General features: G+C 42.6%; 1 protein-coding gene across 4 annotated transcripts in view; it reads left to right on the top strand.

Moving 5' to 3' along the window:
* LOC108554981 (serine/threonine-protein phosphatase 2B catalytic subunit 3) overlaps positions 1–26229 on the top strand; it is a 312798-nt gene that overhangs the window by 274542 nt on the left and 12027 nt on the right. For 2 of the 4 annotated variants that reach the window (XM_017910442.1, XM_017910439.1), the window contains exons 7-9: positions 8066–8237; positions 8392–8518; positions 9138–9218. In XM_017910442.1, coding sequence (XP_017765931.1) covers positions 8066–8237; positions 8392–8518; positions 9138–9218 — 380 coding nt within the window. Of the gene's footprint in view, positions 1–8065; positions 8238–8391; positions 8519–9137; positions 9219–11018; positions 11022–16108; positions 16142–26229 lie in introns of all 4 variants that reach the window. The other 2 variants (XM_017910440.1, XM_017910441.1) reach the window with 2 other exon arrangements.

Below are 26229 nucleotides of genomic sequence, written 5' to 3'. Positions count from 1 at the left end.
CAAATATGATCGGTTACTGTTTTCGACCAATGGTGGTTACTATATTTGGCCATTAGCGGTCACTGTGTTTGACAAATAGTGGCCACTGTCATTGGCCAATAGCGGTCACTGTCTTCGGCCAATAACGGTCACTGTCTTCGGCTAATAGCGGTCATAGCCTTCGGTCAATAGCGGTCACTATCTTCGGCCCTTAGTGGTCACTGTCATCGGCCAATAGCGGTCACTGTCTTCGGCCAATAGCGGTCACTATCTTTGGCCAATGGCGGTCACAGCGTTCGGTCAATAGCGATCACAGTCTTCGGTCAATAGCGGTCACTATCTTCGGCCCTTAGTGGTCACTATCTTCGGCCCTTAGTGGTCACTATCTTCGGCCCTTAGTGGTCACTATCATCGGCCAATAGCGGTCACTGTCATCGGCCAATAGCGGTCACTGTCTTCGGCCAATAGTGGTCACTGTCTTCGGCCCTTAGCAGTCGCTGTGTTTGGCCAATAGCGGTCACTGTCTTCGGCCCTTAGCAGTCACTATCTTCGGTCCTTAGTGGTCACTGTCATCGGCCAATAGCGGTCACTGTCTTCGGCCACTAGCGGTCACTGTCTTCGGCCATTAGCTGTCGCTGTGTTTGGCCAATAGCGATCTCTGTCTTCGATCAATAGCGGCCACTGCCTTCGGTCAATAGCAGCCACTGCCTGTCATGCATGGGAGTATCAACGAAGACAGTCAGCCGTGAGGATGAAAACATCCTGTGCCTTCTTTTCTCGAACACACAGTACATTTCACCAAAGAATATTCAAAAAAGGGACTACACGAGACAGTCAGGCCCTAATAACGAGTTGCAAGGTGTATTCCATCGAGCCTCATCGAGGTGATCGACATAATAAAACCGAATTATCAACATAGACATAGTCCTCTTCGTTCCACCCACGTCATCCCTTCGAAGGAAAATGGAGGATCAGTGGCCATATTCGTGATCACGAATGGAATCGTTTTATGAAAGTATGAAGGACATCATAGGCACTGGTTCAGTTTCAATTGATGAAAAATAGTATGTATTCAAGATTCGCGGTCTATGGAAGATTTTCACGCGTATATTGCAACTAATTTCCGACTGTTTTATCGTCCATTGGAATTCTTACATGGTCTTCGTGTAGGTGGCAATGGCGATTGCGTTTTAATTAGAAGTTAGTAGCACCGAATCCGACGTAGTTTGATTAGAAGAGCAGTTCCAGTGATTCGTTTCTCCTCGTTACAACGGATCGATCGCTCCCAATTGAAAGTCAGCTCGTAAAAGTATGAAAAATTACCCAGGAAAATCGCGATTTTTATCGGTTTTAGAAAACGCGGAGGATAATTATTTTATTTCCCAGACTTTTTATAAATTTCTCCGATCGGTGGAATAATCGAGGTTAAAGTGCAACATTTGTCTCATCGAACTTCCATTAAAATAGCTTCTGTGATGTAACATTTTCCATCGAAGCTTCGAATCTTCCATATTAGGTATTAAAAACTACTTGGTCTCCAAAATTATTGATAGAACGAAAAATCTAAAAATTCTTTTCTCCCATATTTTTCAAATTATTTACCATACCCATTATACTGTAATCAATTTAATTCGTCATCAAAAATTATATTTCATACGATTTTTAATGCTCGTAGAATTAATACAAGTCCCAAAAACTTTTATAGTTGCATTTCTAACTAAATGAATACACTATAGCTGCTAAAATTAAATATCTCCCCAATGCAAATTTTTAATCTATTTAAATCGCAGTCCATAAGGTTGATCCATATAGTTCCCAAAAATTATTCGTTTGATTAATTATCCAACGATAATTATTTCAATATGGATATCCAGTGCCGAACTATTCACCTAGACAAGGATCACAGAGTCACAAGTAGCGCGATCGCGAATTTGCCAGTCGGTCCGGCCAGTCGCGCGACTTTTCCACTGAAGCCCGATAATTACACGAGGACTGATCAGCGTTGTTTACGAACTGCGATTTAAACCGAGCCGCGTTTGGCTCCCGACGGCAATTAGCCTGGCTAATGAAGGTGAATTGTGTTTCGTTTAAATTCGTTCGTGACACACAGGCGAGTTACTTCAGTCGCGAAATCCACCGGCCGCTGTCTGACCCTGCGTTGGCCCACACTACTGCGAGCCGGTCCCGCGCTTTGCATTCGCGTCCACGGTGAACTAATTAACGCGAATTTCGGACCAAAAGCCCGCGTATCGATGCACCCTGTCCGATGAATTATGCGAATTGCTCGTTTGTTCGGGAATATCGAAAATACAGCGAGTCTCTCGCGATCAATCGCGATCTGCCTTCTTCGGTGTCGTTTATGGTTGAATATGGGGTCGAGCTGTTGTGTCTTTCCGTTAGATCGTTGCATTTATCATTGCACGGTGGTCTCGAATGTAAAGGGAAATATCTTTTTTGATTTTGTTGTATATTTTTATCGGGTGTGATAAATAAATTTTATTTTTCGCGCGAAGGGAATCGAGAGAAATGCACGGTGGTAGTTTAGGGTGTATTTTTAACACCGCCTGTGGATCTCCTGTCTCCCATAAAGTCGATATGTACAATGTTTTCTCGCACCACCTCTCGTAATACTCTAATGTATAACGCGAGATGGTTTCTGCAAACAGAAAGCGAGTGAAAAATATCTCCACGAGAAAATATTCGGACAGGAGCGTATACACTATCGCGTTTCAGCTGTTAGTCGTTGTATAAACACTCGCGTTGCATGAAACATAATTTCTGGTTTACGAAGAGAACCTGGCAGGGGCAACTATTATACCAAGTTATTAACGAAGAATAATTTTCGATTAAATTACCACTTGACTGAATTATGTAACACTAAATCGAGTTAATAACCGTATTTTATGAAAATATTTCGGGAGAAAATTTTTAAATAAATTTTCATCAGTGGTGTCGAATCTTTTTTGAAATATTGTTAATTAATATAACGTAACGGTACAAAATGGTGGTTTTGGAGGAAAATGCGTTACTCTTTGTTAGTATAACACAGTAATTTTTTACAAATTTTTTACGCAATACTGACTCAAATCAATACGGCAAGAAAGTTCTAAATAAATTTTTATCAGTGGTGTCGAATCTTCTCTTTTGAAATATCGTTAATTCGTATTATATAGCGTTAAAAAGCATTGGTTTAGGAGGAAAAAGCGTTACTTTTCGTTAGTATAACAAATAATAAATTTTTCCCAAATTACGTAATACTAATTCGAGTTAATACTCCTATTTCATAAAAATATTGTGGGAAAAGATACTAAATAAATTTTCATCAGTGGTGACGAATCGTCTCTGTTGAAATATTATTAATTCGTATTATATAGCGTTATAAAAATGTTGGTTTAGGAAGAAACAGCATTACTCTTCGTTAGTATAACAAATAATTTTTTACTAACTTACGTAATACTGATTCGAATTAATACCCCTAGCTTATGAAAATATATATTGGTGGCCAGTTCTAAATAAATTTTTATCAGTGGTGCCGAATCTTCTCTTTTGAAATATTGTTAATTCGTATTACATAGCGTTAAAACATATTAATTTTAGTGGAAAAAGCGTGTCTCTTCGTTAATATAGCAAATAATAATTTTTGATCAAATTACGTAATACTGATTCGAGTTAATACTAATTTATGAAAATATTGTGGAAAAGGGCAGCAAAGTAAACTTTTATGAGTGATATCGAATCTTCTCTATTGAGATATTGCTAATTAATGTTACATAGCGTTAAAAAATATTGGTTTGGAAGGAAGAATCGTGACTCTTGGTTAGATTTCCGCCCCGAAGGTTGCCTCGACGCAATGGCGTCCACGTCGAACGCGGGTGGTGTGTTCGTGTAAACAAATTAAGCACTAGACGTCAGTCGACTGACCTTTTTCGCGCGCTTATAACTGACCTGGCCAAGGACCGCGAGAAACGCTCGAGCCAAGGTAAAGGCAAGGCCGTAAACTACCCTTAAGCACCTTTCACAATGGCCGCGGTGATCAATTACGTGCGAACGAGGATCAAAAGTGTTCTCCATGCACTCGCGGAGCCTCGCATTAACTCGAAACGCTAGAATTTATAGCGCTCCAATGACAAATACACGACTCTTTAAGAACAAATCGTTCATTTTTTCCCCTCCTTTCACACGTTCTTCCTTCGGCTATACTTCAATTCCTCGCTTTTCGCATCTTCCCTTCCCTGCGTCGCGTTAATATTTCAAATTCGAGTTGCACGAGCTTTTATGACGGTTTATACGCGACTCGTTATTTCGCGCACCGTGATTCGCCGTTAATTATGCGCGATACGGGCCGATTTATGAGAGCAGCGAATCGTTGGCCGCCATTAAAAGTACAAACGCGTCGTTCCATACGAATTGCACGTCCGCCGGAAGCTGATGGCCTCGCGGGGTGGCTGTCGCGTTAAAAGCCACTGCTCGTGACATTTGTTTCGACACCAAATTTTACGTGCATACGTGTTTCCACGACTTTTACGAACCTCCACATTCACCCTACCATCCCCAAATTTCGAAGATTCTCAAAATCTTCACACTCCTCTTTCTTTCATCGATTTATCCAGTCTTCATAGTGATACATGTGTTCATTTTCGATGTTTTAAATTTTAATTAACCCTTCCGCTACTATGAGTGACTAACTGGCCACAAGAATTGAGTAAAAATTAAGGCAAGTGCTACCGTTCCTCTTCGCACAAAATTGCAAGCGCTATTGCGATGGTCGATCTTTCCTCCTTTTTCATTTTTCCTTCAAAAGACTTGGTCTCAAATACTAAAGACTTCACGATCATAATGTTTCCATCGTTGGTACGATGCTTTGTTCTACGAGAAAGATTTCGCTGCAATAAAACTCACCATAGCGAAAGGATTCGTTTTAATTTTGAACGCGTCAATCCCAGAAGCAGTTATTACTACCTTAACCTTACCTCACTTAACTCACTAGCGCCACCACGGTCCATATCTCCAATAAACATCTATATACGCAAATATCGTATATATCGTATATAAGCAGTTTTCGTATCGATAACCGCGAATCATTCGGTAAATGGAGGGCAAAGAAGACGTAAATGAATCAAAATGGCGTCGGGAAAGATCGCGGATGGACAAGAGGAAGAACCGCGCGCTCGACGAAGCTTATTAACTAATTGACTCGTCCGCTTTCTGTTTTTCGAGCGATTCGCGCGAGCGTGCGGCGATCGATTCGCGAGATGACCCCCGTCAGATGCTGATGATTTATCGGCCGCATTATAATTTATAAACGCCCGGCCCGTGCCTCTGTTATCGCGCTCGATCGCCGGATAAAATTACTCCGCGCGAGAGGGACGGAGAATCGGCGAGAGAGAAAAAGCGAAACGAGAGAGGAAGAGAGAGTTATCGCGAATTTTCGCGTGCAGCCTCGCGTGCGGCTTGCTGCAAACCCCGAGCAAAATTGTCGAGAGCGTTTCGAGCCTCCCTTGCACCGTACTTCCGGCCAACCTTCGAGCGAATTTCACGTACGTGCATTCGACGTCGCTTGTTGTTGTTGCAGGCACCGCGAATCTAGTTTACGCGCAATTTAACCTCTCTCTGCCGATTTTCGAGGCTCCCGGGTTTTTGGACGTTGCGGAAATTTTCCCCGAGTTTCTGGAGAACAAGGAGATTTTCGCTGAGGAAACTTCCGGTGATCTAATAAAAACATTCCTTCGTCGTTTGTACTCTACATTTTTTGGGAATTAGTTGTTAAATCGTTATAATTCATATGGATTATTTTACGAATTTTTTTGACTATGGGAAATACTGGGAAAATTTTTTGAAGCTCCCAAGAAAATCTTCAAAGTATTCTTTCTTTTGCTGCAGAGGGTGAGTCGATATGAATGACAGTTAAATAGAAAAATACTGTAAATCAAATTTTGTACATTTATCAGGACGCATGTCAACTTTTTAAACCCTAAATTTTGGAAATATGTAAGCTTAAAATTTTTAAATAGCTTCGTAAATTTTTATATTGTCTTCTGAAAATTACATCCTCTTAAATACACTAAATTATGAGTTATTTTGAATGGTTGTTCTAATTAATTCATCCTATATTTTATTTCAGGGATTGAAATATCTTTTAACTGACTATCATGAATTTTTTCTTCTTTTTATTTAGAAACAATGAATAATTTTATAAAGAAATTGACCAATTCGATACTCAGATACCCTAAGGGTTGACCAAGCGACGCTTTAATCTTTGTTCTTCCAGCTTCTTTAAAGCTTCCAGGGTCTCTGGTACCATTTCCGCATTCCACCCCCTAATTCGAGATACAGGAAGTGGTCGTTGGAAGTTTTATAGCCAACTATAGCTTCTGCGATGGAAGTCACCGTAAAAGCTGACTCGGCCCGATGCTGGAATTTCCACTAAAATTAAATGCGTTTTCGGTGTAGACGGTGTGCCGCGATAAATCATCGTGTCGGCGATAAAACGCGCAATATTTTGCCGCGAAGCGATCCCATCGCGTCGAATCTGACGGCAGACAGATAGTTGGTGCTCGTCGAAAGCCGTCGAGCTTTCCTCTCGCGACGAGATCGCTGCAACTTTTCGAATGCATTTCGAAAACCGCGCTGTCGCGCTCGCTAATTCTCGTCACGCTCGATCTCGCCAATTTTTGCTGAAAAATTACGTTCCGACTCGCTTCGTTGTCTTGGCTACAGAGCCCAAGGTTCCGCCTGAAGATAAGTTTGGTTTCTGAAAAATTGGTGAAGTTAATAGAAGTTAATATCAAAGGTTTAGATTGGTGTAGATTTTTATATGTGGAATAGTCACTTTTGTATGTGTTATCAAATTTGTGATGGATATAGTTCACAGCCATTAGCCCTTTCACGAGAAAGAGTTTCGAGAGTCCTGTGACGACTTTGCACTTAACTCACTAGCGCCACCACGGTCGATATCTCCAGTAGACATCTATATACGCAAATATCGTATATATCGTTGAATTACTTTCTATTCCTATCGATATAATCTTGCAATTTTCTTTTTAAGATTTAACCTAAGGATTTCGCAGGTTATGCTGCACTTTTGATACAATTTACGTTTGGAACTTTGGATTTGAAACGTCCGAATTAGAAGTATTTACAATTCTCGGTAAAGTAATCTCGAATATTTAATATTCACAGGATCTTGCGACCTAATTCATGATGTTGTTACTCGAGAAGTTTATTAAATATGCAACGTTGTCTCGCGACGTATAGAATCATCGATTGTCGAAGAAAGAGTCAGGGAAAACAGCGAGGAAAGGAATAAATCTGGGAAAAATTCTGCGTACGCTTGTGGCACGATGTAATCCTACAATCGTTGCAGAAACTCGGCCATAAAACCGTCTAATCAGCGACGCAAGGTGATCGAAAGGGTTGTCACGCGCTTCACGTGAGCCTGGCGATCGAATGGAGGTCGCTGCGTTTACGAGGGCGAAGCGAAACATGGAAGAAGTAGGGTAGACTGTTCTCACGCGAGCTTTTACGAGTCTGTCTTTCGAGATTCTACGACCTTCCGAGGGAAGGAAAGCGCACAGGCGTCTCGAACGATTTCTTTATAGCACCGCGGCCATTACGGAATTGCCGTCGTGCCGTTGTTGCACTCGCGAAAGGATCTCACGAATATTATGGCCCCGACGAAGTGCGTTCCGCCATTTTATATCGCGCCTTCCGTGCAATTTCTCATCGCCCGACCGTCGTTCGGCTGAAATTTCCCCTTAACTCGCGTCTTCAATGGAAATTCTCTTTTATTCTTGCCCCTGGGCTCATTTTCTTCTTTAATATCCAACGAAACTTGCATTTTTTCACCCTATTCGAGTAGCGCGTTTCATTCTATTCGATATACTTGGTAATTTCCGTCGATGGGAATTTTTTACTCGAAATCCACAGTCGTGCCTGTTAGACGAATTATTCTCCCGTGTTTCTCTCGCGAGTTCTCGGTAACTTAATAAGGCAAGACTAATCGCGAGAAGCTTCGTCGAGTGGAATTTCTCGCAGAGTTTCCGTGTCGCGGAGCAGAGTGGATAAATGTTGCCGGTTGTTTTCGCAGTTACGCGGCGTGCTGCGATTTTCTGCAGAACAACAACCTGCTCAGCATCATAAGGGCGCACGAGGCGCAGGACGCAGGCTACCGTATGTACCGGAAATCACAGACGACGGGCTTCCCATCGTTGATCACCATCTTCAGCGCGCCCAACTACCTCGACGTTTACAATAACAAGGTGAGACGACGAGCTACCGAGGAACAATGGCGAACGGGAATCACGAAATCCGTTCGTGCTGCCTTTCTTGATAGAACGTTATCGAGTTCATGGGAATCTCTTTTGCGCGATGCCGAAGTTGCCAGAGACTCTACCTTCCTTTTCACGTTCACAGGCAGCGGTGCTGAAGTACGAGAACAACGTGATGAACATCAGGCAGTTCAACTGTACACCGCATCCCTACTGGCTGCCCAACTTCATGGACGTCTTCACGTGGTCCCTGCCATTTGTAGGTGAAAAGGGTAAGTTGTTTATTGGTTAGGAAATTATCTACGAATGTTCCATAAGCGAGATTAATTTTATAGATTACAGTAGTGCCTCGTTAATTTTTCGAAACGGGTCGAAACTGATTATCACGAGTCTGGGCCGTGGTACATCGGTCGGGTCGAAACTGACTATCACGGGCCTGGTACGTAGTACGTCGGCCGGGCCAGATGTAAATACCACGTGTCACGCCCATGGTTTGTTAATGTGCCCCACATAATCTCGTATGATTAGTACAACTTAAGACAGATTTCTATTCATGTTTCGGGACCAAGCTGTTGAATTTTAAATCGTGAGGCAAGGGGTTAACGTGACCATATTTGGTCATGTTAAGGGTTGGACGCATCGCCCAGGGTTTTTCCCAATTGACCTCGACTTTGTTCTTTCGTGGATGGAAAATTCACGATACTACAAATTTCAAAACAAGGATGCTGAAAATTTCCCGGATGATCTACTTAGGTACCTTCGATTTTGGCCAAACCTGGTCCCAATCGTTGAATTCTCGAGGCACTACTGTATGAGACTCAATTGATTTCACGGAGAAATGCTAGCTTAGACGAATTACCATTAATTTTATTTTTATTTCTCGTTCAACAGTCACGGAGATGTTGGTGAACGTGCTGAACATCTGCTCGGACGACGAGCTGATGAGCGACGGAGATGAAGGGCTCGAAGAAGGTAATGTCCACTGTTACTTCGCTCCTTCCTCGTTCTTCTTTAATATAATCACGTTTCTTGCAGAGATTCTTCTTTCTCTATCTATCTATCTCTCTTTATATATATATTTATACATATCAGTATATTTTTTTTACTTATTTCTCAAATCGATATCCACTGGTCCCTCTTACATCGTGATCAGAGTGTTCCCTCTTGTGCGCCACGTTTGATGCTTGAACGATTAACCGATTGAAGGGAATGTATGTAGCCAGTATCCAATATTCTTTTTCATTTTTTTTCTCTCTCTCTCTCTTGTACCATTTATTCGTTCAAGGAAGCAAGAAGGTTTTATCCTTGTTAACGGAGAAGAATGTTTTCCTTTTTCGCGATTTTTCTTTCCACAACGCGTATTTCTCAAGCGACCGACGCTAATGTGTTTTCATCTGTCAGATCGAAGCGACTCGATGGAACGAACGATTCCAGTTTCGAGGCTTTATCGGCGATTCCGAACGTGCTCTAGACACGATTTAAGAGAGGCCATGTTGAACGCTCGGGAACGCGAGGATTCATCTCTTCACCGCGCGTTAAAGTCTCAGAGAGTCTAGATAACGAAGAGTGACACGTGGTTCCCTTGCTCTTTTTCTGAATCGTCGCGTTCAACCGAATGGAAGATCGATCGCGTGACTGCAAAGAACTTAAAAAACAGGAGATCTTCTCTTTTTCCATCTATCTCACACACTTTTCCACGATGCAGCTTCGATCCTCGCTGCTCATTTTCACCCCCTCCGAACGTGCAGCAACGAGCCTTTAAATTTGCACCCTTTCCATTGATTTTCCGTAAACATTTCCCCGCAGAGGGAAGATAAAGTGCATTCGAATTGTAGAGAAAGAGCAGTTCGAAGCGAGGAACGAAACTGTATCCTTTTTCCAATCGAACGACACGTTTCTTATTATCGAATTATTTCCTTCTCACGATTGGGTTGTCTCAAAAATTCCCAAGACACCTGCGCAGTGTCGAGCATTGATAAAAATAAAATTAAAATTAAAATAAAATCAAAATAAATTTATCGATGAGCTTTTAAAAGTCGATACGTTCTTATACACCGTTTCGCAGACAACTTGAGACAACCCAACGCGTCAAATTTTGTATTCATTTGGAAAGCTTTCACTTCTCGTAAAGGCTGTCTTGTACCCGCGATTACTCTACGATAGCCACCGGAACATGAACGTTTTTTAATCAGCTTTGCCGCCACGCCTCGATCCGCCAGCCGCAAAAGCAGACGACGAAGCTGCACCCTAAACGCGACTACTTCCGAATTATTTCTTCTCGATCTTACTCGAGTCACACCTTTCGTTCCACCGTTAATAACCACCCGCTACGGCCGCACCTGTCTTTTTCAAAATTCTCACCTTTCTCGGGATCGAGACGTTTAAGTGATAACAATATGAAAATTCAACGCGTACCTAAGAAAATCGGGTGAAAAAAAAAAAATAAAATGATAAGAAAGAATTAATAACGCAAAGGAACAAACGATCGAGACGAAAGGATCGATCGTCAGGGCGAACTTCGGATAGTATACTTATACACGAACCCCTTGCTCCCCTTTTTCACCCTCTCTGTTGTACCCCCCGTGAGCAATTAAGATACTGTGCCGCGAGAAAAAGGTACAAGTGCGTGTATGAGAAATAAAAGATCCGAGAACTGACGATTTAGAGAATAGAAATGTCGAATGAAAACGCGCCCATATCCCGTGGTATCGACTTTCAGAGGAAGATTTTGAATTCTCTTTCTGTTTCCATTTTCACCCGCTGCACGGACAGATGGTAAGAAGCGCCACTCGACTCTTCTAATCGTCACATTATTAACACTATTCCTACCGACAGTTCTCTTCTGCCAATTCCTACCGCGATCGGTCAAATGACCGGTTTTTGATCATTTTTAACACAGAATCGAGATAATAGGCAATTTAACCACTTGCGCTACGATTTAACTTTCGGTTGCCATGCCGCGTTCTACGATATAACATGCGGTAAGGCGTTATATTCACGCCGCACCGCGTCTACGAGCTAACTGTTAGTCGACGTGGTGGACACGTCGTGTTTGTTTCTGCGACGAATGCCTATCGACGTGGTATACACGTCGCTGGCGGCTTTGGCCAAAAGCATCTCGACGTGCGTGACACGTCTTTATAGCGCAAGTGGTTAACAGTATAAAAATACAGTTTCTTTTATTCGAAAGTATAGTATGTACAATTTATTAATTTTCACCGCACTTTTGTTACAAATAGTACATTTCATCCAGGATTGTACACTTTTCGCATTATTACATTCTAAGCAGATTTTGTTGGTCTTATTATCTTTGCAATATCTTATCTGGCATGTTTTCCGTGAACCTGTACTTATATTTGAGTCGTTCACTGCACGAGTCGATTAACTCCACTTTTTGAAAAATCTTAAATTTAAGTATCGAAGCACTTGGTATAGTTATAACATTTTATATTTATAATAACTTTCCTTGATAATTAAGATTAACACCGTTAAACGACAACAATTTTTTGCCCACTGAATAATAAATAATTTATTTCAGAGGACACTTTGATTAACTCCGTACTCTAATGTAAATCGTTGCAATAATGCAACTCAAATGCACTTGCAAGCCATGAATGATAACGGTGAATTTTTTAGTGCCGTCTTATCAGAATTTCAGTAAAATTTAGTGAAATTTGAATTTATTACTTTTTTCGTTTGCCAAATCGATTAACTCTTCCAGTATCATAAAAATGGTAACATTACCAACGATTACCTTTTGGCTATTTTTTCTTACAAATTTTATATACCGTTGGATGGAAGTTATATTTGTATTTATGCATTCTGCGATATTTATTTCCATTTAAATTATAAAGGGAATTTTATAAAATAGTATACATTATTTCCTTGCATTTCTCCACTTTTTGTTTTATGCAGTTAATCAATTTATGCAGTAAACGGCTCATTTGTGACTGGTGTTACTTGATCTTCTTTGTCTAGCTGTCTTTCTTCTTCATACTCGGTGGCAAATCTTCTGCCAATCGAAACAAAAATTGCCTCGTAATTTTTAAACCCATGCATTCAAGCGCATGGGCTAATTCCAGGATGTTAAAAAATACCTATAAAGATTATCTCCAAGATTTCCTGATTATTTTCCAAACACTCTTCATCGGTATTATTTATTTTCTCTAATAATAAATTCACATTCCTCGAACGTCTTGACATTTTGGGGGATGAATACTCAAAGAATAAAATAAAAATATAAAAATGTAAAGCAAAATTGATAAAAAGGATAAAATGTGAAACTTTCTACGAATTATTGTTGGGTTCCTTCACTTTTTTCAAAATGACACTTATAACAGGTCGCAGAATATAAAATAAGGGTTGAAAAATAACCGAATAGGTATACAAAGTAATACAAGACTGCACAAATCGATTAACTCCATTTTTTGAAAAATCTTAAATATAAAAAGTTATGACTATACCAAGTGCTTTGACATTTAAATTTAAGATTTTTCAAAAAGTGGAGTTAATAGATTTGTGCAGTGATCGGCTGAAATATGCTCCTTGTAACTTTCACGATTCAATGCTCTCTGCTTTTCAGAGAGATCATAAGACTTTACTGATTCGAATTCATGAAAAGACTTTTAGACATCCCCTTTGGTTATGATTTTATTTATTATACTTTATCATAGTGATGGTATATAAAAATCCGAGGTTGTGGACCTCCAATTTTTACCAATCTAATTAATAAACACCACGAGGCCAATAGCATTTCCTGGAAGGCACTATGAAGGCACTAAAATCATGCCACAATTGCAGATACTATTATGAAACTACTTAAATCGTTCAACCGGTTATATGACCAGTCGTGGTTGGTTATTTTTCCTCGTTAAATAAAAAATAAAAAAAATATATTTTAGCAAAAGTCGCGAAGTTTAAGGGCAATGCAATTACGTTGCATATAGGAAATTGTAATGGAAATTTTAGAAACGGTCATTTGACCGGTCATGGTGGGAATAGTGTTAAGGGCGATGCAATTACGTTGTATATAGGAAATTCTAATCGAAATTTCTAATCGGTCATTTGACCGGTCATGGTAGGAATAGTGTTAAGAGCTTCATTTATATTGATCATTGATTTTTTAGCTATATATTATTCTTTTTCATTAGATAGTGTCGGTGTGTCTGAATTTTCTTTTTTTTCCTCTCTCTCTATCTGTTTTCTCGTATTATTCGACGTATCTCTTTCTTTTTCTATCTCTCTCTCTATCTTCGCCATTTTGTTTCTGTTTCTTTCTCCTTCGGTATATTACGTACGTGAGCGTATACACGTGTACTAGTAGACGTGTATACGCCTGTTTTCTTTTCGTCTGTACGTTTTTTCCCTTCCTCTTCTTCTTCTCCTTTTCCGGAAGAGAAAAATGTTGTAAAAATTCGGAGAAATTGGAGACGACGAGAGAAAGGAAGGAAAGGAAAGGATGTATCGGAAGTGAGAGTTCTATTTTTTTATTTACACCCGTTCAAGAAGCGAATATTATTTTTGACATTTTTCTGCTTTCTCTTTGCGTTTTCTCTTTTCCTTTTCATTTTCGTATCTTTTCCTTCGATCGAATCACGATTCGCGCGCTCTGTACGTACGATTCTCCATTTTTTCTCTCACATCTCTCTGTCTGTCTCTGTCTCTGTCACTCTGTCTTCTCTCTATCCATGTTTCGTGGTTCGTACATCTCCTCGCATCAAGGTACGACGGATTTTTTCTATATTTTTTCTAACTCTCTTTTTGTATCTGTTTCTAGTCCTCTCTATATATATATCTATCTTTTTGTCTTTATATATTTATATCTATCCTTTGTTCTCGCTCTACGGATGTAATATAAATATATATATACAAAATTCACGTGTATTTACATTATCTCGATGGCACACGGCCTGAAATCTTGTCGTTGTCACCGGTAGAATTATCATTCTTCTGCATCGTTGCGATCATAGTACATTTAGAAGATATATTTCTGTCACCTTGGTTCGGTGCATCCATTCAAGATGGTGCCTCTTCCCCCCACAAGTCTCGTATCTCATCGAGAACGACGTGTTCAATTGGTTCGGTCGAGGGCTGTAGCCCGTTTCGAATCAGTCGCTAGCTCAAGGTCACCCGCCCACTCCCTAGCTCTCAAACAGTCCGAAACACGAGTAATTGCTCCGAGAAGAGAATATCGTCCAAAGAATCAAAGGGAGAAGAAATTCTTTGCGAAACCGACGATTAATTATCTTATCTTCCCTCTAAATACAATTTTCACGCTTTTCTCAGTGGATACCTATGTTCTCGATACCCCCCGATCGACTGGACGAAAAACGAAAGGTCGACTGCAAGAAATAAAAATGAGAAAAAGTTTGCCAAAAAGGGACGAAATATCGGGAAAGCTGCGTTAAAACGATTGTACGATGTTATGGAACGCAGAAAACGACCGCGCCATCTTGAATGCTGCGATCACGCATGCGACGACCGTCCGGGCGTCGATTTTGCACGAAATCGGCGCCCGATCGTTCGCGACGTACTCTCGGTGTGTTCTTACTTCAGTCTCCACATCTCCGCACCTCCTCTCATGTCTTTTCGTTCATTCATCTCTGCTCTCCGACCTCGTTCGAGCGTCCCCGACGCTCGCTTCACGGGTACCGCTCCTCTAGTTCTCCGGGCTCGATCTATCGTCGCTATCTCTCTCGCGTCATGCCCGTTGTCCCATCGACCACTTCTAGCCCACCCTCAGCCCAAGCACTCTGTTCTTTTTCTCTTTTTTTTTCCGAATTTCCATCCCCGCGTTCGCTCGCCACCCCAGATCCTTCGAGGCGCGTGCACCGATCGCGATTGACACCGCCTGGACTCCGAGAGACAGCTGTTTCCCGATCGATGGCGATCCAGATCGCGATTCGCTATTACGTACATCTTCGTTCGTCTCTGTCACGTATTCTCAAAACGATGGAACGTTAAACCCATGAAAGTGATTCGTAGCGATTCGTCGAGGATCGGTCAGATGTCACGCAGAAGTTCTGCAGGATTAATGACAGGATCTAGATCTGGATCTAGACGAGGACGAGTCTGACGTTATCCCGAAGTATGATACATCGAGGCTCGTTGAATGTTTAATACATCGCGTTGTTAGGATGCTTCGTTGAATTAATAGTTCCTAGTGCATAATCGATGCGCTGCCTGTCAATTAGCCTAGAGGGTCGTACGTCTCGCGAAGCTTTCGAACGAGATCTTGATCCATCCTCGAATGGTTTCGACTATCGAGTAGTAGTTTTAGACGTTCGTTAAACTGATTCGTAAACTTGGATCGAATCGGTCGTAAGAGAACCGGAGCCAGTCGATGGTAGGTTCGCGCTCGCGCTCAAAGCTACCTGGAGATCGGGAAGCATCTATCGCGAAGAGTCCACGGTGAGAAGTGACCTCGACCAACGCGATTCCCGATCAATCAGGGTACCTCGCGTACCGTGAATCGGGGAGAAACGAGATATCCGAGAGAGATTCGTTTATCCGGCCGTATTGGTTGATCCCGCGAGGTCGTCGGTAGACGTAGCTACCCCCTTTGGCCCCTGTCACTGTCTAGGAACCACCCCCTTAGCCCGTAGCCCTGCCCAGTACGCCCCTGTATTGACCCTGATATTGAAAAAAGCCCGTACGAAGTTGCACTGACTGTCTTTTATCGTACTCCTTCTCTATTATATTTGTCAATCAATCACACTGGCCTTGGACTCCTCCTATCTCGGCACGACACTATGCTACTACTACCTCTACTACTTCTACTACTACTACTACTTCTACTACTACTACTACTACTACTACTCCACTCAAAACTCCGTTGTTCGGCATACGCAACCCCCGTAAAGTCGCAGCGAAAGTCGTTGTCCAAAAAAAGAACGGTAAGTCCCCATTGAGAGAGCCGACGACTTACTTGAGACGCAAAGAGAGTTCTTTTTATTTCTATTTTTTTTTTCTCACCTATTGTTTTCCTTTTTGTCTTTCTTTAACAGTTCTTCTTCTCTTTTCTTCTCATTTTTGTTTTTCTTACCTCTTTTTTTCTCTTTTTTAATGGAACGAGCCAAAGCAAAGTAACCCAAACTGTCAGATATATATATGTATATCATCTCTGATCTTAATCTTCACTCCGCCGTGTACGAGACGATATAGATATACAGGATGGTGTTTTGCATTGTACGTCTTGATACCAGTCCGTGTTACTCGCACACACGTATGATCTCTTCTTTGTACATCGTTTCTGTGCCTAATTCGTGCAGCTTGCAAAGAGAAAGCGTGTATATGTATATCGACGTACATATATATATACATCTGAACGATCTAACGATTTGATTTCTTTTTTCTTCTTATACTTCTTTTATTTTTCCTGTTTTATTCTTACCGCCTTTGTTTCTTCTACTTTTTCTTCCACTTTCTTCTTTGTTTGCCAGCGTTTCTCCCGTTTGCGCGCGGGCGCGAGCGCGTCGCCGCGGCGAGTTCTGCTGGCCCCGGAAGTACGTCTTGCCTCGGTTAATTAATCCCGGTTGTTAATTAACGGTATCGCGGCTCGATGGGAGACTTATCTCGGGACACGTAGAGAAACGTCGTCGAGGATTTCCTTTTCGTCGCACGGTAAATAAGCTATCGCGGTACATTTCCGGCGTAGCCTATTCTTCGATGCTCCTTTAGAAACGCTAAATTTTCCGATACTGTTTTCACTCGTAAAAACGAAAAAATTTTTATTTCACGCGAATTTCTTCGCGAAACTATTTTATCCTGACGAAAGACACATTTTCGTCCCTAAGAAACGATCGGTTTCGCGTGAAAAGGGTTATTAATCGTTGAAAGATGACTGGACGAGGTCCTCAGGCATACCGGAAGCCAGCAGAGCTACCCCGCGACGGCCGTTCCGCGCAGGCCATAGTTTTTTCACTTGTTTTGTCTCTTTGTTCCCGAAATACGTAACAATCGACATAATTCCACACCGCGATCCGCCTACTTGTTGTTCTACATCTGTTTCTCACACAATGTTGCGTCTTTTTTCATTTTCTTTTCGTTACAAATCGAAGCCTCTTTTTAACCATCAGTCGAACGATATTCTTCACGATATTTGTTTCTCCTATCTCGTTCTTTCCGTTGCGTTTTTTTCTCTCTTTCTCTTTTCGTTCCTGTTTTCTTTTTTTCTTTTTTTTAGCCAAGTTTGAGTTCCGTTCTCCGTCTCGTTCTCTTTTTATTTTCAAGCCACGCCGCCTCCACCACCTTGTTTACCCAGTATCTATCGAACACGCTACGTTTAACCACCGATCGCTCACCGATCTCACTCGATTTTTGCCCATTCGCTGCTCCCTCCACCCTCCTCCATGCCTGGTTCTTCTTTTTTTTCTCTCTTTTTTCCTTTTCTTCTTTACCGTACTTCAACGCCGAATAATCGACCCGCGTTAACACGTAACCGGATGTGAACTAACCGATCGGCGTGTGTCACGCCAACGAAGAAAGCGTTTCTGCGAACCTGTCCTGTGATCGACGAACAAACGCGTGTTACTGTCACTGCGATACTGCAAGTCCTCGCCGATTTTTCGTCGCTCGTTCGGTCATAACGCAAATTCGAATATTTTTTCCTTTTTTTATTTTTTTATTTTTCCTTTTTCCGACAAAATTGTTTCGTTTCCCGACGATTTCGTAATGGTAGATTGCTCGATTCGATGGAATTCGAATGGTAGTTCGCGAGATAATTCGCGAGAAATTAAGTTCTCCAAAAATGGAGGACAGTAAGTCTGATTTTCCGGAAAAGTGAAATTTCGAAGTACAGTTCTTTCGTGGATCTTTCAGCGAGTGCTTAAGGTGATTTGCAAATGTTCGATTCGAGTACACACGGTTGCATTATTGATAAAAAGGCGTGGACTTTCCAACCAACGTGTAGATTTTATTTGCGGTCTGGATTCCTCGTTCGAAGCACCGCGAATGTTGCAGACGCGTTTGATATCGGCGCAACGGTGATTTTTTCCACGAGTTTTCCCAGCCGGCTCGAATTTTCGTGTGCATTTGACGTCAGCGTGGCATGGCTTTTTCCATTTTCTTCCTTTCTTTTTTTTTTTTTTTATTTCTTCTATCAATTTGATGGCTCTCGATTTATCGTGCTTGACGTCGATGCTTTACAGTTTTTATTACAAATTTACGTTCTATTACAACATTTCGTTCCATCCCATATATACACATTTAGTTCCTTACTTATTCGTTGATTGATCCATGAATTTTTCTGCGTCCAATCGAACGCGTTTTTCCGACGTACACATACGTTTATGGGCAAAACGTTTCATGCAACTTTGATCGAACGAAACGCAAAGCCGCTTGCTGGAGGGCTTAAAGTATCGACAAGCGCTGAAAATTTCGCGACAATCCGGTTTCCAAACAAACAGTCGCTCGCTGAAACGATTAAAAGACGCGTGTCCTCGAAACGTCAGTGCGTGTCGCGACTATGCTCGACCACGTGACTTCCTCTTTAACACCACCACCCCCTCACAAGAATTATACGAACACAGGAAACTCGCTTAAGACACCGAACACGCTATCGACGAGATTGTCGCTCGATTTAATCGGTAATCAACATTACTATATTAAATCCAACTCGATTCGCGATCTTCGCGATCAACGACGAAGAGATCACTTCGAAATGCCAAGGAAACGTCTTTTCTTATCGATCAAGTATCATTCGCAACTTCGATTATCCTATTACGAGTCGAAATTTTTGAAGAACGAGGATTCCGTAGATAAAGGAATCCAATTAAATCGGTTAACAATCGATGTGAAGCTGTGGCGTTATAGGAAAATGCCGGGACGAGAAAGTGGTCGGGTAATGGATCGCAAGATCAGGTCAGATAGGTCCAGTACACCGAAAGTGTTAATTCGGAAGCCAAGTACGAAACCCCGGTAAACTAGGAGCCGAAAATCGCGATCTTGGATCGAGCGAAATGGCCGGCCGGGGCTGGGTAAAATCGGATGGAGAGTAATTGGAAGGAACAACGGTAAGCCCGAGACTCGCGAATGTTACTTGGAAGCTAGCCGGGGTGGAAGAAGATGGGGATGGTCAGAGATTTCCGGAAGCCCGAGGGGTAATTAGGCCAGAGCCGCGCGCTAACATCGAAGCTTGTAAAATTTTCACGCGGTCTTCCCATTGAGTCCGCTCGCAGGCTCCGTCTCTCTCTCTCTCTCCTACTCGCTCTCGGGCAATTATAATCGGTATTAGCAAGGTGGGAACCGGGAATAGTGCGTGCATAAAGTCAGAGGAAAATGAAAATTTAACGCGGCGCGTAAAACGAGACGCGGCCATGGGAATAACCTCGAATTACCTTTCGGTCGTTATCCGTGAGATTCCAAGGCTGAATTGAATTTTATCGCGCCGGGGGGACTTTACGATCGACCGCGATAATACCCCGAAATACTGGCGTCGAGTGTAAAAGCGCGTTTCCAAAGGGAGAACTTTTGCAGCGAGGCAGATGTTGCGCGCCGCCATCTTGTTGGCCCGCGCGAGATCGGGGGAGAACCGATCTCGCGCTGCTGGACAAGATGGCGGCCGCGCTCGTGAAACGAATTACGCGGTATCGCCGCTTTAGGGATGACGTTTAATCGTTGGCCGAAATTGCCTTCTAATTTACGAGATCAAGCTTTATTCCTCTCGCTTTATTTCTCTCGCTTTAGTTATCCGTCAGAGCGATTCTTATTTACGATGATTATCCGATGTCGCTCGAGTCCCGGGATTTTAGTCTGCGGTGCAGTACGTACGCTCGTTGGACGAAATTGTAAGCCAAGGGGGGATCGAATTCCGGTAGTAGTTGGAAATTTCGCAAAGGAGGAAATTCACAAAGGTTTTCGATGGTGTTCGACTTTGGCTGCGTCGGAGATGCGCTGTGCACTTCCGGTGAAACATTTTGGCAATCGAAACGAGACTCCTCGGACTTCTCAGTTGACTGTTATTTAGGTCGAGTCGATAGGATATTTTGCTCCAGATATAAAACTCGGTTTGAAGCGCATACAGATTTTCTGACAGCCGTTTTAATCATTTTCATCGCGGGTTACCTATCCCAGTCGTGGTACTGCGCACGTATCGTGCACGTATCGAGCAGAAATATCCGATCGAGTGATAGAATTTTTCTCCGACCACCGAGACGCTTGGACACACCGATATTTCACTTCCACGTCCTCCCCGATTTAATAATTTCGCCGTTGGATCAAGGAACGAGGTGAAAAAGACTCGAAGAGGCGGATGAACGGTCGCGTCGCGACGATCGATACCCGAGTAACGACAATACGTTCCGCCCCTGAACAATCCGCGGAAGCAGGCGTTGACTGATGCACGGATAATCCGGATGGAACACGGTTAATCCGTAGCGTGCCGGTCGATCGTTTGCCTCTCTATCCCGAACGAAACCGTGGCCGTTTTTCTTTCGCCAAAGGCGACCGTGTGTGTGTCCTCTTCGACCTCTTTCTCTGTCTTCTCGCGCGAGCCTCGCCCGGGAAAGCGGCTCGTCGATCGATCGAACGCATCGAGTTCCGTGAGATAAGGAGAAGAAGGCCACGGTGCATCGATCAACTGACTTCTTTGAACGTGCACTTGCTTCCGTGGATGCCTTTTTTTAACCCCGTTCTCAGCTGGAAACTGTACTTTATAGCCTACCGTTCCTTTGTCCTCGCTCGGTGGCTGTTCGATTTTTAAGAGTTCGCTCCTCCGGAATCGCGAATCGCTTCGATGGAACGCGATATTCGAGTCTACCCCGACGATATAAAATATAACGCGTGCAGCGAAGAATAAACGTAACGAGATGAAAGACGCCCTTCCGGAGACACCTAGATAGAGGTCTCCGCCATTGCTCCTCGCCACGCTCTGGTCTTCCGCTCCTTTGAGTCCGGACCATTTCAATTACCACGCGTTTCGCTCCAGAGAGTTCGTCCTGTTGCATGGTGAAAACGGATAACGATAGCGGTGAAATCAGTTTTACCGTGGAAACGCCGCCGAGTTGAAGGTTCGTTAGCCTTAGAACGTCGTTTGGTTACCTCGGATAGGATCCGACCGGGTTCTTCGGGATGTTCGCATCGTGTCTCAGCATATGAATAATCTACCGTCCTCAGCGTTTACCGTTACAACCCACGAAACGCTGCTGTTAATTCTACCACGAAGATAAGAGCCGTCGTCCTCGCTCCACGGATCATTCACACTCCACAGTCAGCAACACGAGTCCCCGCATCCGAGACAAATCCATTAAAGAGCTTCATTATCTCTATGTACACACCGTCGTCCTAGGGATAAATAGCATCGAATCGCCAGGCATGCGAATCTAGGTTCCATAGGATTCGCCGGGAGCCGAGGTTCAGAGCCTAGGCTCTGGGTAGCTGGAGTAGAGCTAGGTCCCCGGTTATCACAGCTCGTCGAGAACATCCTAACCTCTCGACTACTTGGGTTTCGCAGCTTTGCCCCTTTCTACGCGTGTTTTTCTTATTTCTGGTTACTTTTGTTCGACCGGAGACACGACCCGAGCGGACACCACCTATTCCCTGTCACGGAACGCTAGCTCTGGCAGTCGAATCTTCGCACTCTTCGCCAACCTTTTCCACGATGTTGATCCTCTTTCGCGAAACTACGTGACGCATAGACTGAACGACGTTTCGACACGGTTTTACCACCGGTTCTGACATCCCTGCTTCCTCGAGATCTGGATCTTGGAACACGCGCTGCTATGTTCCCTGTCATCCTCTGCATGCTTCTTCGACTCCCCCGTCGCCGAGTCCGCGTGAAAGCAGACGAGGCGAGGCATTGGGGACTTTGTTGCAAGTTATGAGATAATCAGCCTGTATTAATTCTGGAATTTGTCTTTTGCTACGTTTCTTCCTTACTTTGATCGATGCTGTCAATCGTACTTTAGTAGGTGTGGACATTTCAAGCCCTTCCTCTCTACCATTTTCTTTCGATCGACGTTTTCCACTCGGCCTTTTCTATAAATCTCTTTAACAGGTTAAACGCTATGTCAGTTTTACGTTCATGCCACAGTTAGCCGTCATGTGGGCCCTTCCAGGCCGTACAGAGCGGTGAGGCCTGAACAGAAAGCCTAGTGCCGGTTCCTAGGGACTGGTGTAACGTTTAACGTGTTAATCAGCCTCTCTGTGTTGATTGTTTTAAATGGACTTCCTTAGGGCATCTTTTCGAGGGCTTATTTGTTCGTATTAACCCCCTCCCGTGCCACTTAGCTCGACGAAATCCGGGCCCAAACGGTAGGCATCAACGCACGGTAATCAGACCAGATTTATGCTGGAAATAGTCAGTTTTACGCGATATTACTGTTGTGAAAGTAAACTCTAATCCTTTTTCCTTTTATAAATACTATAAATGTATTATATTTTATAATAGGTGACAGTTTTAAAAGTATATTTAGAAAAATATTCCGTTCACGTGTCTGGCACGTGATACTCGTGTTTAGCCCAATATCCTCATCACGAGTCAGACTCGTCAAAATTCGGGAAGGGGTTAATGAAATTTCTTTCCATTAATATGAATCCTTTCAGATCCACTTCTTAGTTCAACCTCTTTTTAATTTAATTTAATAAATCCTTCGGTATTATCTTCGCTCTTCGTACTCCGCTATGAGACGAACCTATCTTAGAAATTTCTTATCTTCGAAATAAAATTTTTAATTTCGCTTTTTCTTTTGCACCGAGTGGGAGTGAAGTGCCTGCAGATAAACCGGGTCGAGAAACTCTCGGAGTGCAAAGGGTTAATTCGGTACTCCCTTAAATTTGTATTTCTTTTTTTAATAAAAATTCCTCGATTCAGTTAGCAATTCTCCGACTCATCGATACGAAATTCCTTTCCACAGTCTGTTTTATACGAATTTCCGTGTAGACGTTAATTATTCGGATTACGAGGCAGAGTACGCTCGATCGACTGACGCTGCAAGAATATTTATTTCGATTCTTCCGACGCCTTTTGTTGTCGAAATTTAAGAAATGCTCAGCGAAGAAGACGCGGAAGAAAGGAAATTAAAAAATATTTGCGATCTGTTCGATCAGTTATTCGCTCTCGTCTTCCTGAATCGCCAACGTCCAGGGTTCCGACGATCTTCCTGCGGCACCCCGAACCCCCCACAGAAGAGAACCACAGCCACGAGAAATCGTACTCTCTTTATTCTCGAGTCCCATGAGAACATCGTTGCTCGACGTCGTCTCTGTCTCTCTCTTTCTCTCTTCTTCACGCATCCACCCCTCTCTCGTCTCTCTGTTCCCCTCGAAAGCGAAAGAAAGGACACTTCCGCTCTCTCTCTCTCTCTCTCTCTCTCTCTCTCTCTCTCTCTCTCTCTCTCTCTCTCTTTCTCTTTCTCTCTCTCTTGTCTTCCGACCGTCTTCCACGATTTGCTCGGTTTTCTCTCTCTAACGATCGCTTTTACGTTTACCCTTACTTCTTGTACCCTTTCGTTGGTTCGCGCGTGTTACTTTTGTAAACCCACCCTTGGGTGCGTTCTAACCGGCTGTATTTTTCTTTCCCTTATCCTGTTTTGCCTTTTCTGTGTTCTCTTTTTTTCTCTTTCTCTTCTTTTCACCTTTTTCGATCTTCTGCGACCACCTATTTTCTTTTCTCGCGCATGCTAGTGTCTAGTAGTCTATTACCTAGGATTAAACTAATCGATTAAATTTCTTACCCATCGACCTAGATTTATTTAATTGACTAGACGATCGTCGAGGAATTCATTCTGATTAAATATCCGCGAAAATTTTTCACCGTTCGGCCGCCATTTTTGTCGAATCTTTTCGTATTTTCTTCGAACGCGATTTTTTCCGGCGGAAAGATGGAATTTGTTCCCGCTTCTTTTTCTTCGAGATCATCGAGAAATTGTGAAATCATGAAGTAATCCTCGCACGATCGGCAGCCGACGTATTAATCAAAGGTTTTTCTTAATCAGTTTTTCCAGGTAGCTTCTATGTAGCGGTGTATTATTAACCACGCACATTTATTTCGAATCACGTTCGATCTAACGATTTATCGCGCATCATGATCACTGTCGAGATTACTTTCCCCGACTTCAGGCCTCTGCGCATTTCAGATTCGACGAATCGCGTCGGCGTGACGATTTTAAAGAACCGGACCAGAAGAGAAACATTGACAGTCACGTAGAAAGTAATCACGAAGTTGGATTCAGGGTGGTTTGCGTTTTCTCGTTGCTTCGGTCAAAAAGAAAAAAAAAAAAAAAAAAAAAAAAAAAGAACAAGATAATGGAGGGTGAACGAATCTTTTTCCCTATATTTTATCTTTTTAAAATACGCGTAATCGATTAGGGGAATCGTGAAATTAATATTAATCGTGTTTTAATTAATTATTTTTTATTCGATTTATTGATCGCGATTTATAATACGGGTTTACATCTGCGATCTATAGGATCGTAAAAGTGTGCAAGATATTTATTTTCGTGCGAAAATGGGATCGTCGATCTGATACGCGAGATAAATGAGATTAAAGCGAACAATGAATTTTCGTCGAGCGAATAGTCGAAAATAATCAAGTTTCGATCGACGTTCAATGTCTAATGTGTATTAAATCTTTCAGGATGCATTAATTCAACGGACGATTCCACAAAACGCAGATCGCCCACGTTTCCCACTAACGAATTACCTTCTTACGCTTTCAGTATCCACCATTCGATATTAACCAAACGATCGATCGCCAATTTTCTCTCCATCGAGCCCGAATCGAGGACCTCCGATTAAATTAGCACCACGGAAATATCTACGATCTCGTTTCCGAAATTTCGCTTGTCAAATCGTCCAAGTATCTACGAAGATTCGTTACCCTTTAAACACCTCGATCCGTGTAATCCGCAAAATATTTGCCACTCGTGCAATTTCAATTTGCAATTCCAGATTTCGTTTTCTATTTTTTATTTTTTTTTTTTTTTTCTATGGGAGTGGAGGTAATCGAATTTAGTTCAGGATGTCCTCGATGGAGGGCGACACAACACACAGGGTGATTCGCAATTACGCGTCGATAGCTCTAGGGAGAAATCTAGGGGAAAAGTGAAAGAAAGCTAGTCTCGTGAATGTACGGCCTTTAAATACAATTTATTTATTTATTTTCCTCGTTCAGTAAGAAGACTTGCGTTTATATAACGTTTCTTTATCCTTTTACATCGTAGATTTACTCCACGAGCTATTAACGCGCAATTGCGAATTATTCTTTGATATACGGGGTGAGTCAAAAAAGACGGATCCATTGAAACGGACTCGGATTATTCTCAAATAACCATCAGCTTTTCTTTTTTAACCGACGTCGTTTAATTTTTGACCCAACCTGTATAGGGGGAAAAAGAGAATCGATGATATACAAGGTATTTCTTAATACGTGAGAAGCTTCGTAGAAACGAGTACTCGCGTTACCCAAGGAAGACACTTTCTCGTGCATTCTCGATTCGGACACCCTGTAGATACAGTGGACTCTGTATCGTCTCGCTTCGCCTCGAAAGATAATTCCAGGGTTATTCTCCGTCGCCAGCATTTTCCCCAGATATAACATCGTCTCGAATGAGAAGAAAGAACGACTGTCCGGATACATATGACACGCGCGCGTACACACACAGACACGCACGGACACCCGCGCGATTTAATGCGCATTCACAAGCAAACCCCCATCATCGTCCCATCAACCTCTTACGTATGAAGAGACACCTTGTATAGAGCAAGAACTTTGGAAATTCTAACGCACCAACGCTTGACTTGAATGCCACTTACGCTGTGCACTCTTTCTCTTGTCTGTTCTATGTGTTCTTTTCTTTACGCCACATTCGACAACCACCTTCTTCGCCAACCACCAACCGTCACCAACCAACCACTATTATATATAAATATCGACCATCCGAAAACAAAACCACCGTGAAACTAAACCTCCGTACCATACTCTACGATTCGAACTCGAATCTTCTCCATCGGGACTGTTCGACCAACCATGAAAAAAAAAAAAAAA

This window comes from Eufriesea mexicana, unplaced genomic scaffold (genome assembly GCF_001483705.2).
Source record: "Eufriesea mexicana isolate 0111107269 unplaced genomic scaffold, ASM148370v2 scaffold100, whole genome shotgun sequence".
In the NCBI taxonomy this organism is placed as follows: domain Eukaryota; kingdom Metazoa; phylum Arthropoda; class Insecta; order Hymenoptera; family Apidae; genus Eufriesea; species Eufriesea mexicana.
The sequence above is the reverse complement of the archived record's forward strand: the minus strand, read 5'-3'. Positions and strand labels throughout refer to the sequence as shown.